Source organism: Carassius carassius, chromosome 40 (genome assembly GCF_963082965.1).
Source record: "Carassius carassius chromosome 40, fCarCar2.1, whole genome shotgun sequence".
Classification (NCBI taxonomy): Eukaryota; Metazoa; Chordata; class Actinopteri; order Cypriniformes; family Cyprinidae; genus Carassius; species Carassius carassius.
Window position 1 is genome coordinate 20,788,954 of NC_081794.1, and position 15,116 is coordinate 20,804,069.

At 34.8% G+C, this 15,116-nt stretch overlaps 1 protein-coding gene across 1 annotated transcript; it reads left to right on the forward strand.

Annotated features, from left to right (window-relative positions):
- The first annotated feature begins 7 nt into the window (after positions 1–7).
- Positions 8–15,089, forward strand: LOC132122357 (palmitoyltransferase ZDHHC6-like). Its single transcript, XM_059532535.1, has 11 exons — positions 8–192; positions 3,343–3,868; positions 4,477–4,568; positions 5,273–5,432; positions 5,630–5,791; positions 12,213–12,266; positions 13,280–13,447; positions 13,561–13,602; positions 13,695–13,840; positions 14,372–14,418; positions 14,507–15,089. Exons 2-11 carry the CDS (start codon positions 3,602–3,604, stop codon positions 14,605–14,607), a joined length of 1,239 nt encoding a protein of 412 aa, XP_059388518.1. The 5' UTR covers positions 8–192; positions 3,343–3,601; the 3' UTR covers positions 14,608–15,089.
- The last annotated feature ends 27 nt before the right edge of the window (positions 15,090–15,116 follow it).

The following is a 15,116-nucleotide window of genomic DNA, read 5'->3' on the forward strand; positions in this document are numbered from 1 at the left end:
TGGTTCCGCTGTGGTGTGATTAGCTCGTGTAAGTGTATCGTCTTTCTCGTTGAATTATGTTTTAGTTATTAAGAAAAAAAATATTTCGCTTCTGACAATATTAAGGGGGTTAAATAGCAAGGCCATTGATTTTCATATCAAGCGTGACTTTCAGTTTTCTTGGACTCTGATCTCTCACAAGGGAATGTCGAGGTAAGTTAACGATTCATTTTCATTTTTAAAACAATCTCTTCAGTAATCATAGCTATATATATTGCTGCCGTCATAATGAAAGATACAAGACTTGATACATGTCTCTATTAGTAACCTTGACCTTTTTAGCATATGTCATTGATAAGAGCTGATATTTTATGGATTGGTCATAAAGATAAAGCTAATTTCTGCAATTAGCCTCTATTTTCTTTTTGTATTTCAGTGTAATGTTAATGTAAAGCTACACTGAATGGATTCTGAAATCAGATTGCATTCAAATGGGATGTTGTGTAATAGAGAACCGGTCAGTTCACGCAGACTGACAACAACTTGATAGAGTTTCTGAGTTTCTTCTGGTGCTGGACATGTTAAAAATCTTGTTATGTTATTTGTTTAACCACCATCCAAAACTAATAAGAATCAGGTCAAGTAAGTTTAACCTAAATTATGTAATACAGGAGCATACAAATAAAGCTTTGGGTGTGCCATGAGAACACAAGAAAAGCAACCAGTGAAGCACAATAATTGACATGTAACATTAACCATTGCATTCTCTGAATAATCCTGATTTCTCTTTAGCCCTGCTTTATGTTATAATGACATCACTAAACAAACTGGCCTTTTTATTTGACATAGAACATAGAACGCAAATGGGTAAGCATAGTATTATTGCATATTTGTGTTGTGAAGACAGTTGGCCTAGCCTTTAGCAAAAGTGTATTTTTTAAAATAGACAATGTCAGATTTGAATTTGTTCACATTCCATATGAATAAAAGAATGAAGTGACAGTGACAAGTTTGGCAGTGATAAAATAATGAAGATTAAAGAAATACCAAAGTAGGTACCAAGAAAGATAGATAGATAGATAGATAGATAGATAGATAGATATGAATGAGTAAATTAGATAGATAGATAGATAGATAGATATGAATGATTAAATAGGAGATAGATAGATAGATAGATAGATAGATAGATAGATAGATAGATAGATAGATAGATATGAATGATTAAATAAGAGATAGATATTTTGTTATATTTTAATATAACATATTTTGAAAGAAGTCTGTTATTCTCACCGAGACTGCATTTATTTGATCAAAACTACAGTAAAATCCAGTATTATTTTTAAATATTATTACAATTTAATTCATAATTATTTATTTATTTATTTAGATTTTTAATATTTTGTGGAAATTGTGATTCTTTTTTCAAAATTATTTAATTAACAGCATTTACATTATTTAATTAACAGCATTTATTTCCAATTATTTGAAATTGTTTAAAGTTTACAAATTATACACTTCTGATCAATTTAATGCTCTATTGCTAAATAAAAGTATTTTATTAAGTAATTGCTTTTTTTTGTAAAATAAATTACTGAATACTGACCACAAATTTTTGAGCAGCAGTGTAGTCCTCCAGAATTAATTTTGAAACGTAACTGAAATGGGATGTAATCAAATTTTTTTGTCCTTAAATTAACATTAATTAAAAAAAAAAATCTATATTTCAATGTAATCTTTTAATTGAGGCTTTAACATTCATAAGGTAACAATAATTACAAAACAATAGCCAAATGCAATTTAAAATAGAGTTTAGCTTACAGCACAAAAATATTGGCTCTCCAAATGCACGCGTACACTATGAATATTCAAATCATGTGTTTATTCAGTCTTTGTGGCTAGATGAAACCTAATGGAAGACCACCTCTGAATTCAGAAAGTCATGATAGATAGATAGATAGATAGATAGATAGATAGATAGATAGATAGATAGATAGATAGATAGATAGATAGATAGATAGATAGATAGATAGATAGATAGATATGAATGATTAAATAAGAGATAGATAGATAGATAGATAGATAGATAGATAGATAGATAGATAGATAGATAGATAGATAGATAGATATGAATGAGTAAATAAGATAGATAGATAGATAGATAGATAGATAGATAGATAGATAGATAGATAGATAGATAGATAGATAGATAGATAGATAGATATGAATGAGTAAATAAGATAGATAGATAGATAGATAGATAGATAGATAGATAGATAGATAGATAGATAGATAGATAGATAGATAGATAGATAGATATGAATGATTAAATAAGAGATAGATAGATAGATAGATAGATAGATAGATAGATAGATATGAATGATTAAATAAGAGATAGATAGATAGATAGATAGATAGATAGATAGATAGATAGATAGATAGATAGATAGATAGATAGATAGATAGATAGATAGATAGATATGAATGAGTAAATAAGATAGATAGATAGATAGATAGATAGATAGATAGATAGATAGATAGATAGATAGATAGATAGATAGATAGATAGATAGATAGATAGATAGATAGATAGATATGAATGAGTAAATAAGATAGATAGATAGATAGATAGATAGATAGATAGATAGATAGATAGATAGATAGATAGATAGATAGATAGATAGATAGATAGATAGATAGATAGATAGATAGATAGATATGAATGGGTAAATGATAGATAGATAGATAGATAGATAGATAGATAGATAGATAGATAGATAGATAGATAGATAGATAGATATGAATGGGTGATAGATAGATAGATAGATAGATAGATAGATAGATAGATAGATAGATAGATAGATAGATAGATAGATAGATAGATAGATAGATAGATATGAATGAGTAAATAAGATAGATAGATAGATAGATAGATAGATAGATAGATAGATAGATAGATAGATAGATAGATAGATATAAATGAGTAAATAAGAGATAGATAGATAGATAGATAGATAGATAGATAGATAGATAGATAGATAGATAGATAGATAGATAGATATGAATGGGTAAATGATAGATAGATAGATAGATAGATAGATAGATAGATAGATAGATAGATAGATAGATAGATAGATAGATAGATAGATAGATAGATAGATAGATAGATAGATAGATAGATAGATAGATAGATAGATGTGGCTATTATACAGATACTCATTTATAAAATTGTACAGAAATAAACTGGATGAAAAGTTAACTGTGGTGATTTAACTTTAATTATGGTTGCCCTGTTAACATTTTGTGTGAGGTGAGTCATTAAGATTCTGTCTTCCTCTTCCATGTTCCTTGTTTTCTTCTCTTCAGATGGCTGGCTTGGCTTTAGCTCGAGGATAGGGGGATCAGAGGATAAGTACGGAAGGATGCCACACGCTGACAGAGTCTGGACCTCTAAGAAACGACTGGCCCCTGTGACTGATGACGTAGCCGATCGCTGGCTGTTTCGGAGAAGACAGAAAAGATGCCCTTTGACCTCTTTAAGTCACTGCAGTAAACACAGACAACACGCCTGACTATTTCATCTGTTACACTGAGGACCTTAAAAACACTGAAATCCACCGAAACAATGAATATTCTGTCTGCTATAATCGTGTTTGAGAACCTCCATGAGGTCAAGAGGCTGTTCCACTGGGGTCCGATCATCGCCCTGACGGTCATCAGCGTGTGCTCCTCCATGGCCATACTGGACTCCATCATCTGGTACTGGCCACTGGACACCACAGGAGGCAGCATCAACTTCATCATGCTCATTAACTGGACTGTCCTCATTCTTTACAACTACTTTAATGCCATGTTTGTAGGCCCTGGTTACATTCCTCTGGAGTGGAAACCGGTAAGTCTGTTATGGGCTGTTTTCAGAATATTACAGTTTTTGAAAGAAAAGTCTTATGCTCACCAAGGCTGCATTTATTTGATAAATAAAAAACAGTAGTATTATTACAATTTAAAATAACTGTTTTTTATAAAATATTAATGATATTCATATAAAATCTAATTTATTCCTGTTATAGCAAAGCTGATTTATCAGCTAGCTTTAATCCAGTCTTCTGGTTTACATAATCCTAAGGAAATAATTCAAATTGGCTGATTTGGTGGTCAAGAAACATTTCCTAATATTATCAATATTGAAAACAGTTATGCTGCTTGATATTTTTGTGGAAAATGTGATGCTTTTTTAGGATTCAGTTCCAAAGAACTTCATTTATTTGAAATATAACTATTTTGTAACTCTATAAATGTCTTGTCTTCCAGTTTTAATCAATTGAATGCATCCTTGCTGAATAAAAATATGAATTTCTTTCCAACAAAATCTTACTGACCACAAACTTTTTAACAGTATAGTATCAAAAGATTTTAAAGCATGTGTCTGTTGAATGATATTGTGTGTTTTCAATCAGCATGTCTAATATGACTTATGTTGTTGTCTGTGTTTTCTAACAGGAGAATCAACCAGATATAATGTACTTACAGTTCTGTAGATTGTGCCAAGGCTATAAAGCCCCAAGGTCACATCACTGTCGCAAATGTAACAGGTAACAGACTAGTTTCTATGAATAATGATGCATTTTAAAGCTGAAGTGTGTCGATACAAGATCAATAAAAACAAATATTTTCCTATCCCATTTTAATATGCTTAGACAATTATAAGTAATTTAATTATATATTATATAATATATTAATTATCAAATAATTTGTAGGACTATTAGTTGGTCTGCAAAGGCCGATAGGTGGCATATTTGAGAAGCCTGTCTGAAAACAAATTATTATTATCAGTCTTCATTTTGATGATGGGAACTTCAGCTTTAAAGAGATAGTCTATCCAAAAACTACAATTTTGTTCATTTTGTTTCAAACCTGTATGACTGTCTTCTTGGAAAATGTATTTTTTTATGCTCCATACAATAAAAGTGTTCCTGTGGCTCAGTGGTAGAGCATTGCATCAGTAGTGCAAAAGGTTGTGGGTTCGATTCCCAGGGAACACATGTTAGGTAAAAAATGTTTGCCTGAATGCACTCTAAGTTGCTTTGGATAAAAGCATCTGCTAAATGCATACATTTAATTTAATTTAAAAGTCCCCATCATTCTCGAAAATTGTTATACAGGTTTGAAACAACATGAGTAATTGATGACTGTTTATTTGAATTAAATCCCTTTAAGGATTCATTTATTATTAAACCACTATGTGCTTTATATGTCCAAAACGTATAATGAATATAAAACTGGTTTCTTCCCTCAGGTGTGTGATGAAGATGGATCATCATTGTCCCTGGATCAACAACTGCTGTGGTCACTTGAACCATGCGTACTTCACGAGCTTCCTTCTGCTTGCTCCACTGGGCTGCATACATGCTGCGCTAATATTTATCATGACCATGTACACTCAACTTTATGATCGCGTAAGTTGTCTCACACTTTAATTCTAATAGCATGCAACAACTGTAGCATTGACACATAATGTACATGTAATGTTAAATATTACCTCTATATGCTTGCTATTAAAATGTTCATACATTTTATGATTAAATAATGCTTGAGCTGAGTTTTCTTACTCATGCTTGTCGTGATGATGTGCTGTCCATTTTCTTGGCTTTAGATTTCATTTGGCTGGAGCACTGTAAAGATTGACATGAGCGCTGCTCGGCACATCCACCATCCCATCATGCCTTTCAGCATCGCAGCATTTGCAGCCACTCTCTTTGCACTGGGACTGGCACTGGGTACCACTATTGCTGTTGGGATGTTGTTTTTTATTCAGGTAGGACATGGTTTCTCTCGCTTACTTATTTTTAGTGTTAAACGATTAATCGCATCCAAAATAAGTTTTTGTTTACGTAATATATGTGTGTAAAATATAAACATAACATTTTTCTTAAATATATACAAACATGTGTGTGTATGTGTATTTATATATACAAAATCAATACACACAGTACACACACATATATTATTTTTTTTTTTATCAAATTTTTATTTATTTTTTCCTTTAGGGAAAAACATACAGACATGCTTCACAGAAATAGAATATAAATGTATAAATACATCCATTTACATACATGCCTATACATAAGCATATATAATGAAGCATAATTAACATAAAAAAAAAAAAGAAAAAAAAAATAATAATGATAATAATAATAAAAAGAAACAAAATAAAATAAAAATAAATAAAATCCCATGTGGAACCCACCCGCCCCTTGGATCCCGATCCCCATATCTCACTCGCAGATTAAATCTAAAGCCCACGGAGAGTGGTCAGCAAAGAGTGCCAAGCCTCTATTGCTGACTCTTTGGCACCGTGGACTCTAGCTATTGACAACTCCAAGTAAACAATATCCAAATACATTAAAAGCCAAGCTCGAAAGCAGAGTGAGTGTGGAGGTTTCCAGCGTGTGGCAAGTAGTTTTTTAGCAGCTGTAAGTCCAGCCAACAATGCTCTTTTCTTGTCCAGTGTCAATCCCAACTTTGACAAATCATTCAAAATAAGTGTAGCAGGCGTACAAGGCAGTCTAATCTTAAACAACTTAGAGAGGTTAAAGGCAATCATCTTCCAAAATTCAGCCACTGGGGAACATTCCCAGAACATGTGAAAGTAACTGCCAGTCACTTTAGCAGAACAGAAAGTACAAGTAGGATCGTCAATAACCTTCATTAAATGAAGCTTCCTAGGGGTGAAATAAACCCTATGTACAAAATTATAATGAATTTGCTGGTGATCAGGGTTTCTGGATGATAAACCTATATTGATCCACACTTTATCCCAATCAAATGCGGGTGACAAATCTGGAACATCTCTCCTCCACACTGTGTCCAACGCCAGAGGTCTATAAGCATATCGCAGCAAGAGCCAATAGAGTCTTGATACAAAACCCCTAGTGCTCCCGACAGAGTAAAACAATTTTCGAATTGGATGTGATGTGAGCGGAGCTTGTAAGGGGGCACCGTTGCTTTTTAGAGTCGATCTCAACTGCAAATAAAAGAAAAAGGAGGTACGTGGTATACCATGCTTGATGCAAATATTTTGAAAAGTAAGTAACCCCGTCTCCCCATAAATATCCCCAAGTGTACAAATGTTTTTTTTTTCCCAATCAGGAAATCGAATATGACAACCGCCAATCAGCAATCTCTCATTGTTAAATATTGGAAAGTGTGGGTCCCAGATAGAAAAACAACCAGCCAATTTCTCCACCCTCCTCCATACCAAAAGTAAATATGAAATCATGGGACCAAATTTCAAACGGCATTGATGGGGTGAGATTTTTGCATACAAAATATTAGTAAAAGAATATGGAGCTATCATCCGTTCCTCTAAAGTTCGCCAAGAGACTTGAGCATCAGGGTGAAACCAGGATAGAAGAGGTCTAAGTGTGAAGGCCCACTCATAGAACTTAAAATTTGGGAGAGACAGGCCACCAGCCTGCCTTTCTCGCTGCATGGTGGTGAGCTTAATACGAGGTCGTTTGCCATGCCACAGAAATTTACTTATTGCTGAGTGCAATTTGCCCCAATATTTAGGGGGTGGGGGAAGGGGGAGCATTGAGCTGACAAAATTGATTCTGGGCAGAACATTCATTTTAATTATGGCTACCCTGCCACGGAGCGAATTTGGAAGGTTAGACCACCTGTCCAGATCCGCCACCACTTTGTTAAGTGTTTTAGAAAAATTGTTTTTAATAATTGTCTGTATGGAGGAATAGATGTCTATCCCCAGATAAGTGAAGTTATTAGTAACTGGAATAGATGCAGGGATGGGAGTATTGCACATTGCCTGATTTAAGGGTAGTAAAGCTGATTTCTGCCAGTTAATTTTGAAGCCAGAGAGCTTGCCATAAAGATCGAAGGTAGACAAAATATGTGGGATACATTGCACTGGGTTATTTATATACAATAAAATATCATCAGCATAAAGTGAAACATGGTGGTGTGTACCTCTAATGGAAATTGGAGAGATTGTGGGAGAACCACGGATAGCTTGTGCCAGTGGCTCAAGAGAAAGGGCGAATAACAGAGGGCTAAGAGGACATCCTTGTCTTGATCCTCTCAAGACAGCAAATGGGGAGGAGCTAATTTTGCCCGTAAGTACTACAGCTGTTGGGTTTTTATACAGGACCTTAATCATATTAATAAACGGCAAACCAACCCCCATAACCTTTAGCACTGCCCACAGAAATGGCCACTCCAGGCGGTCAAAGGCCTTCATTGCATCTAGTGAAAGGACAGCAGCAGGGGAATTTAAATCTTGAGCATCATGTATAATGTGTAATAGTCTTCTAACATTATCTGTAGCAAGTCTAGACTTTATAAACCCAGTTTGATCACTATGTACCAGTTCTGTCATATGGCCTTGAAGCCGACGGGCCAGTAATTTTGCGTAAATCTTTAAATCTGCATTTAAAAGCGAAAGAGGCCTGTAGCTGGCGCAATCAGCTGGATCCTTTCCTTTTTTAAGAAGCAGTGAAATTAATGCAGAATTAACATCCCTAGAAAATGATCCCTCTCTAACAGAATATAAAATCATCTCCAGTAAAAGCGGGCCAATCTGGGGCCAAAAAGTAAGATAAAATTCGGGTGGTATTCCGTCTGGACCTGGTGATCTACCTTTACGCATGTCCCTAGCAGCTGTCTCGCACTCCTGTAATGTGATTGGTTGATCTAATTTTATGGCGTCATCATTACTGAGATGAGATAGTTTAACATCTTTCAGGAAATTATTGCAGACATCTTTATCAAAATTATTTTCCGAATTATATAACTCCTGATAGAAGGAGGCAAAAACAGCATTTACTTTCTTTGGGTCACATTGTATAGTGTTATTTTTGTCTTTAATGCAAAAGATATCAGCAAAGTGCTCATCCGTCCGAAGTTTCATTGCCAGTAAGCGACTGGGTTTTGAGGAGTTAAAATAATAAGTTTGTCTGGTTTTGTGCATGAGGAATTCTGAACGACGCCTCAGAAGAGAGTTAATCTCTTTTTTGATCAATTCCTTTTGTAGGGCTGTGTAATCATTAAAATTATGTTGCAGGGAAGCATCAAGGGACGTATATTTTAATTCTAAAGCTTCCAATTTAGCTGCATGAGCTTTGTTTTGTGTTGAGGCATATAAAGTGGTATTACTCCTTATAAAGCCTTTTATGGCCTCCCAAAGAATCCTTGGATCGAGAACAGAGCCAACATTAAAGTCCAAAAATTCACTAAAATTTGTTTCAAACTGAGCTTTGAAAGACTCATCTCGCAGTAAAGAAGTATTAAGACGCCATCTGGGGGCTTTAGTGGAAAATGGGCGAACCTTGACTGAACAACATATGGGTTTGTGATCAGACCAGGTCACCGGAATGTAATGCGCATTTTGAATATTTTGAAATAAATCTTTTGAGGCAAAGATAAAATCTAGTCTCGAAAAGGATTTATGTCTCCCTGAGTAAAAAGAATAGTCTTTTAAAGAAGGGTTTAACAAACGCCAGATATCGACCATGCCCGTTTCGGATGCCCAGTGGCGCAACGCCTCAGATGCAAGATGTTGGTCTTTAGTCTCGCTGCCGCCTGTTCTGTCCATGCTGCTGTCCCACACCGCATTGAAATCAGCCCCAAGAACTAAGTGAAATCCTGTAAGATCAAGCAAGGATTTAGTTAATAGATGGAAAAAGGTACGATCAAATACATTAGGGGCATAAGCAGAAATAAGTGCAATGTTTTTCCCATCCATACAGATCCTTGCTATAGCTATCCGCCCTGCATCATCTGCCCAAGAGTCAATCATATCAAATTTTAGTTTACGTTTACACAATACCATTACCCCTTTAGATTTTGTTGCTGCAGATGAAGTTGCAATAGAATGATAAAACTTATTGGCTAATCGACCCACATCTTTGCCCAATAAATGTGATTCCTGAATCATAGCAAAGTCTATATTTTTCTTACGAAAAAATTCTAGTACAGTGGTTCTTTTGTGCGGAACGTTCAGACCCCTGGCGTTGACTGAAATAAGGTTAAGAGCTGTCATATGCTAGAAGGCTTTGTGAAAAACAAAGAAAGAGGAAAAAAAAAAAGAAAGAGTTGTCCCAACAACAGCACGAGAGAGAACCGGATCCATAAAAGAGAAACACCCAAAAAAAAGAAAAAAAAAAAAAAAAAAAAAAAAAAAAAAAAAAAAAAAAAAAAAAAAAAAAAACCGAAGAGGAAGGTGAGGAAGCTGAAACTGTCGAACCTTCCTGAAAATCCACAACTGGATAACTAACTCAGAGAACTTTCTGACCACTCAAGTGCGGCAGCAGCGCCACCCATCAGCAAACAACTGAACAGCAGTAGTGTGAACACATTAAAGACATCCGCCATCTAACAGCGGTGCTATATCGTTAACAGACACGAAATCTACAGACCCCCTACCCAACATAACCTGCACACATGACTTATAACTCGGGCAGACAAAGAAGGAGAGAGAGGGGAAAAAAAAAAAAAAAAAAAAAAAAAAAAAAAAAAAAAAAAAAAAAAAAAAAAAAAAAAAAAATACTGTTACCAATATGCCCAGTCTACAAATTGTGATAAAAAATACCACTGCAAAAATAATATTAAAGGCAATAAATGAATAAAGTGGGAGACATGCAGTGAAGTATATTATAGATAGTGATGCGAGACAAACATCAAAAATAGTTAATATTGATAATAAAAAATAATAAAATAAAATAAAAACTCCAGCTTTATAAAATTCGGAATGCTAGTTTAAATGGACATCAGAGGAAAAACAGGAAAAACGGACATATATTGTATATAATCTTGCCCGAATCAGTCTTAAAGTTTCAAAAAAAAAAAAAAAAAAAAAAAAAAAAAAAAAAAAAAAAAAAAAAAAAAAAAAAAAAAAAAATATATGTAGGCCTATATGTAACAAATAAAAATAAAATAAAAAATAAAGAACGGGGAGGAATATCACCGCTAACGTTAATGGCCGGGGATAAGAATGATTGTTCTGCTTAACATTTTAGAGGTTTTTGATGCATATCAAGGCCTTCTTATGATCTTCAAAACGATGCTTAACTCCACCCGGCGTTGTAAATGAAAGCACTGCAGGATAGCCGATGCCAAACGGGATTTTGGCTGAGTGAAGCAGGCGTTTACACTCCAGGAAGGAATGTCTTCGCTCCTGCGTGGCCTTCGAGAAATCTTGATAGAAGCTTATCTTGTTGTTCTGCCAACGGACATCCCCGATTTCTCTAGCGAGTTGTCTCACCCGTTCCTTCTGTTGAAACCTCAAGAACCGCACGATAAATGGCCTTGGAGGGGCACCGGGCTTGGCAGGTAGAAACGACCGGTGAGCACGCTCCAGATCTAAGCCCCCTTGAAATTCAGCATGAAGGACTTCGGGGAGAGTGGCCTTCAAAAACGATACAGCATCTTTATCCTCCACACGTTCCGGAAACCCATAAATGCGTAAATTAACTCGCCTGTCCCGATCCTCGTATTCAGTTAGTTTGGCGTTCAATTTTTCAACCTCCAAAGCAGAAGCCGGGGGGGCGACGCTGCGCTGCTTCTCCGCCTCCTCTAACATATCGAGACGCACCTCCGCGCTATTTATCCTGGTTAGCATGTCGGCCAGCTTACCCTCCATCGCCTCAACTGCTCTTCTCGTTTCTGTGACGTCCTTGCGAATATCTGCAAAGTGTTTAGCTTGCTCATCTGATAGTTTTTGAAGAAGCTCGTGAATTTTAGCAGTCGAGATGGACTCATCCGCATCTTCACGTGCTGGGGATACAGGAGAGGCGTAGGCAGCTTTTGAGCTAGCGGTAGCCCTAGCACTTTGCTGATGTTGAGACGCATTTTCGTTTTTCCGGGGATTTGGCATATCGAAAGTGGTTGACGCTTATTAAGGCAACTTGCGGGGGAAAAAAACAATGCAATAAACTGCGGATGCCTATATATTCACACAAAATGTTATCTCGTGGCGCTGCAGCCCTCAACCTAATCAGCCATCTTGCTCGGCGTCATCACGTGACCCCCCACACACATATATTATGTAATCAAAAATGTTTATTTTGGATGCGATTAATCACGATTAATCGTTTGGCAGCACTACTTATTTTCTTTCATATCAAATTAAATAAGGTCTGTTTAATCCGTAGTTTGCTTGTAAGGATGTTTCTTATATTCCCCACCGTGAATGTTGATCAGAAATTCATCTTTTATTTTAGATGAAGGTGATTCTTCGAAACAAAACCTCAATAGAAGCATGGATCGAGGAGAAAGTAAGCTTGTTTTCCAGTATTCTTACCTTTTAAATGAGGTGACCTAATCCAATATTCTTCCCCTAAGCCAATACACAGCAACTCTCTCTCAGGAGTAGGCCTTTAAAGACTTCCCTGAACTATGAGCGCTTGGTTTCATCAAAATACACACACATTTAGGCGCTGAATGTCTTTTTAATTCACCAGAACTTCAAATTCGATAATCTAGACCGCTGGAAATCAATATACACTACTGTTCAAAAGTTTGAGGTCGATCAGATTTAAATATATATTTATATTTTGAAAGAAGTCTGTTATTCTCACCGAGACTGCATTTATTTGATCAAAACTACAGTAAAATCCAGTATTATTTTGAAATATTATTACACTTTAATTCATAATTATTTATTTATTTATTTAGATTTTTAATATTTTGTGGAAATTGTGATTCTTTTTTCAAAATTATTTAATTAACAGCATTTACATTATTTGATTAACAGCATTTATTTCCAATTATTTGAAAATGTTTAAAGTTTACAAATTATACACTTCTGATCAATTTAATGCTCTATTGCTAAATAAAAGTATTTTATTAAGTAATTGCTTTTTTTGTAAAATAAATTACTGAATACTGACCACAAATTTTTGAGCAGCAGTGTAGTCCTCCAGAATTTAAGTAATTTTGAAACGTAACTGAAATGGGATGTAATCTAACTTTTTTGTCCTTAAATTAACATTAATTTTTAAAAAAAATCTATATTTCAATGTAATCTTTTAATTGAGGCTTTAACATTCATAATGTAACAATAATTACAAAACAATAGCCAAATGCAATTTAAAATAGAGTTTAGCTTACAGCACAAAAATATTGGCTCTCCAAATGCACGCGTACACTATGAATATTCAAATCATGTGTTTATTCAGTCTTTGTGGCTAGATGAAACCTAATGGAAGTATAAGACAAAAGACCACCTCTGAATTCAGGAAGTCATGTGGGTTTTATTACATGAAAGCAAGAATCTCGGTGTTCCCAGGCCAAAGACAGGATCCAGTACTACCAAACAGGTGAAGACTTCATCTTCCCTTATAACTTGGGCAGCAGATGGAAGAACTTCAAGCAGGTGTTCACCTGGTCCGGCGCCCCCTTAGGAGATGGAGTCACATGGCCTGTGCATGAGAAGTGTAACCAGTATACACTAACCGTATGTACTCAACATAATACAGATTACTGATCATCCTTTATGTAATGTATTACAGTTCTATTCAACTCTATAGCTCAGTTTGTAATGATAGTTTTTATTTCCTCTTTATTCAGATTGAGCAGCTGAAGCAAAAACATGATAAACGTCAGAGGAGTGTGAGTATTGCCGGAATCCCTTTTAAACACTAGAGGGCAGCATTTATTTAGGACAGCAAGGACTGACACACATGTGACCGTCTGCTTCACAGGCTGAGTACAGAGTGGTGGAGGACTATAATGGTGCTTGTTGCCCTTTGGGAAAGGGACTGAACACTTTCTTTAGGACACCTTGTACAGAGGAACCCAGGATCAAACTCACAAAGGGGGAGACCATCTTTGCTACAAGAGGAACAAAGTGAGCCATTGGTTTTAATTACTTTAATGGTCCATAGCTTCCAATGGGGAATATAATATAATATAATGTTAAAAAAAAAAGAAAAAAAAGAATAATGTATTGTGTATTACACAAAACTATTAATCAGCACAACTGCTTTCAGCTTTGATCATATTAAATATTTCTTGTTAACCAAATAAGCATATCAGAATGATTTCCAAAGGATCGTGTGACATTTTAAAAGTTGTTGAAATTTATCAAATTCAGCTTTGCCATTACAGGAATACATTGAACAATTGTTATATTTTACAATACATTAAAATAGAATAGATTTATTTTAAATTGTGACACAATTTTACTGTGTTTACTCTATTTTTGATCAAACAAATCCAGCGTTGGTGAGCATAAAACATAAAAAAAACACATACATTTGAACAATAATGTTTTAAGATAATTTTGTTTAGAGTATTTTATATATATATATATATATATATATATATATATATATATATTCTCTTTTTTTATATATATATGTTGATTTTTAATCAATAGATGGTGGATATATGGAGACAAATTGTTGAATGAGGAACAGGCAAAAGGTAAAGTTCTCAACATATTATATGATCAAATTCAGCAATTAAAAGTGTTGTGTAATTTTGATGTTTAAAAGGATATCTCTCGCTGCAGCTGGAGTTCGAATTAGAGGATGGTTTCCACGCAGATGTGTTGAGAAGTGTCACTATGACTCGGCGAATAATTCGACAAGTGAAGAAAAGAAAGAACAATGATACAGAATTATATATTTCACAGCTCGCTTTGAACAGAGGACCTAATATTAGGGCCAGAACCCTGCTGAGATGTCTTTCTTTTACTTTTGTAAAGTTGTTCAATGGCACCAGCGCTAAGTGTTGATACTGACAGACACCCCAAAGTTATTCACTTGCGTAATTTAATAACATTTCATCTCCAAAGAACAGATCCCGCAGAAACTGGTAAATGAGAAAGAAATAGGGGTTTTATTAAAATGGGATTTGGGCATATGGCAGTATATTCTCTAAAGGGGGTTATTAAGATGTTTACTTGAAACTTTCTCTTTCTCGCTAACTCTTTCTCGTTCTTCTATGCGCACACTGATTATGCAAAGTCTTTTTTGCAATTGTAACAAGGTCCTTGTCATGCAAATTGTTTATATAATGGAAACAGCAATTTTATTAGATTTTTGATGGCTTACTTTTTTGTAAAACTGATGTCAACCTTGCTGAAGTTTTCAGAGACAAAAAAAACAACCGTGATCTTT

What these genes read in the sequence shown, in the direction of transcription:
- LOC132122357 (XM_059532535.1), top strand. Translation starts at nt 3,602, where the DNA reads ATGAATATTCTGTCTGCTATAATCGTGTTTGAGAACCTCCATGAGGTC. An exon ending in TTCCTCTGGAGTGGAAACCG is followed by an intron (nt 3,869 to 4,476) that starts GTAAGTCTGTTA and finishes GTTTTCTAACAG; the next exon opens with GAGAATCAACCAGATATAAT. An exon ending in ACACTCAACTTTATGATCGC is followed by an intron (nt 5,433 to 5,629) that starts GTAAGTTGTCTC and finishes TCTTGGCTTTAG; the next exon opens with ATTTCATTTGGCTGGAGCAC.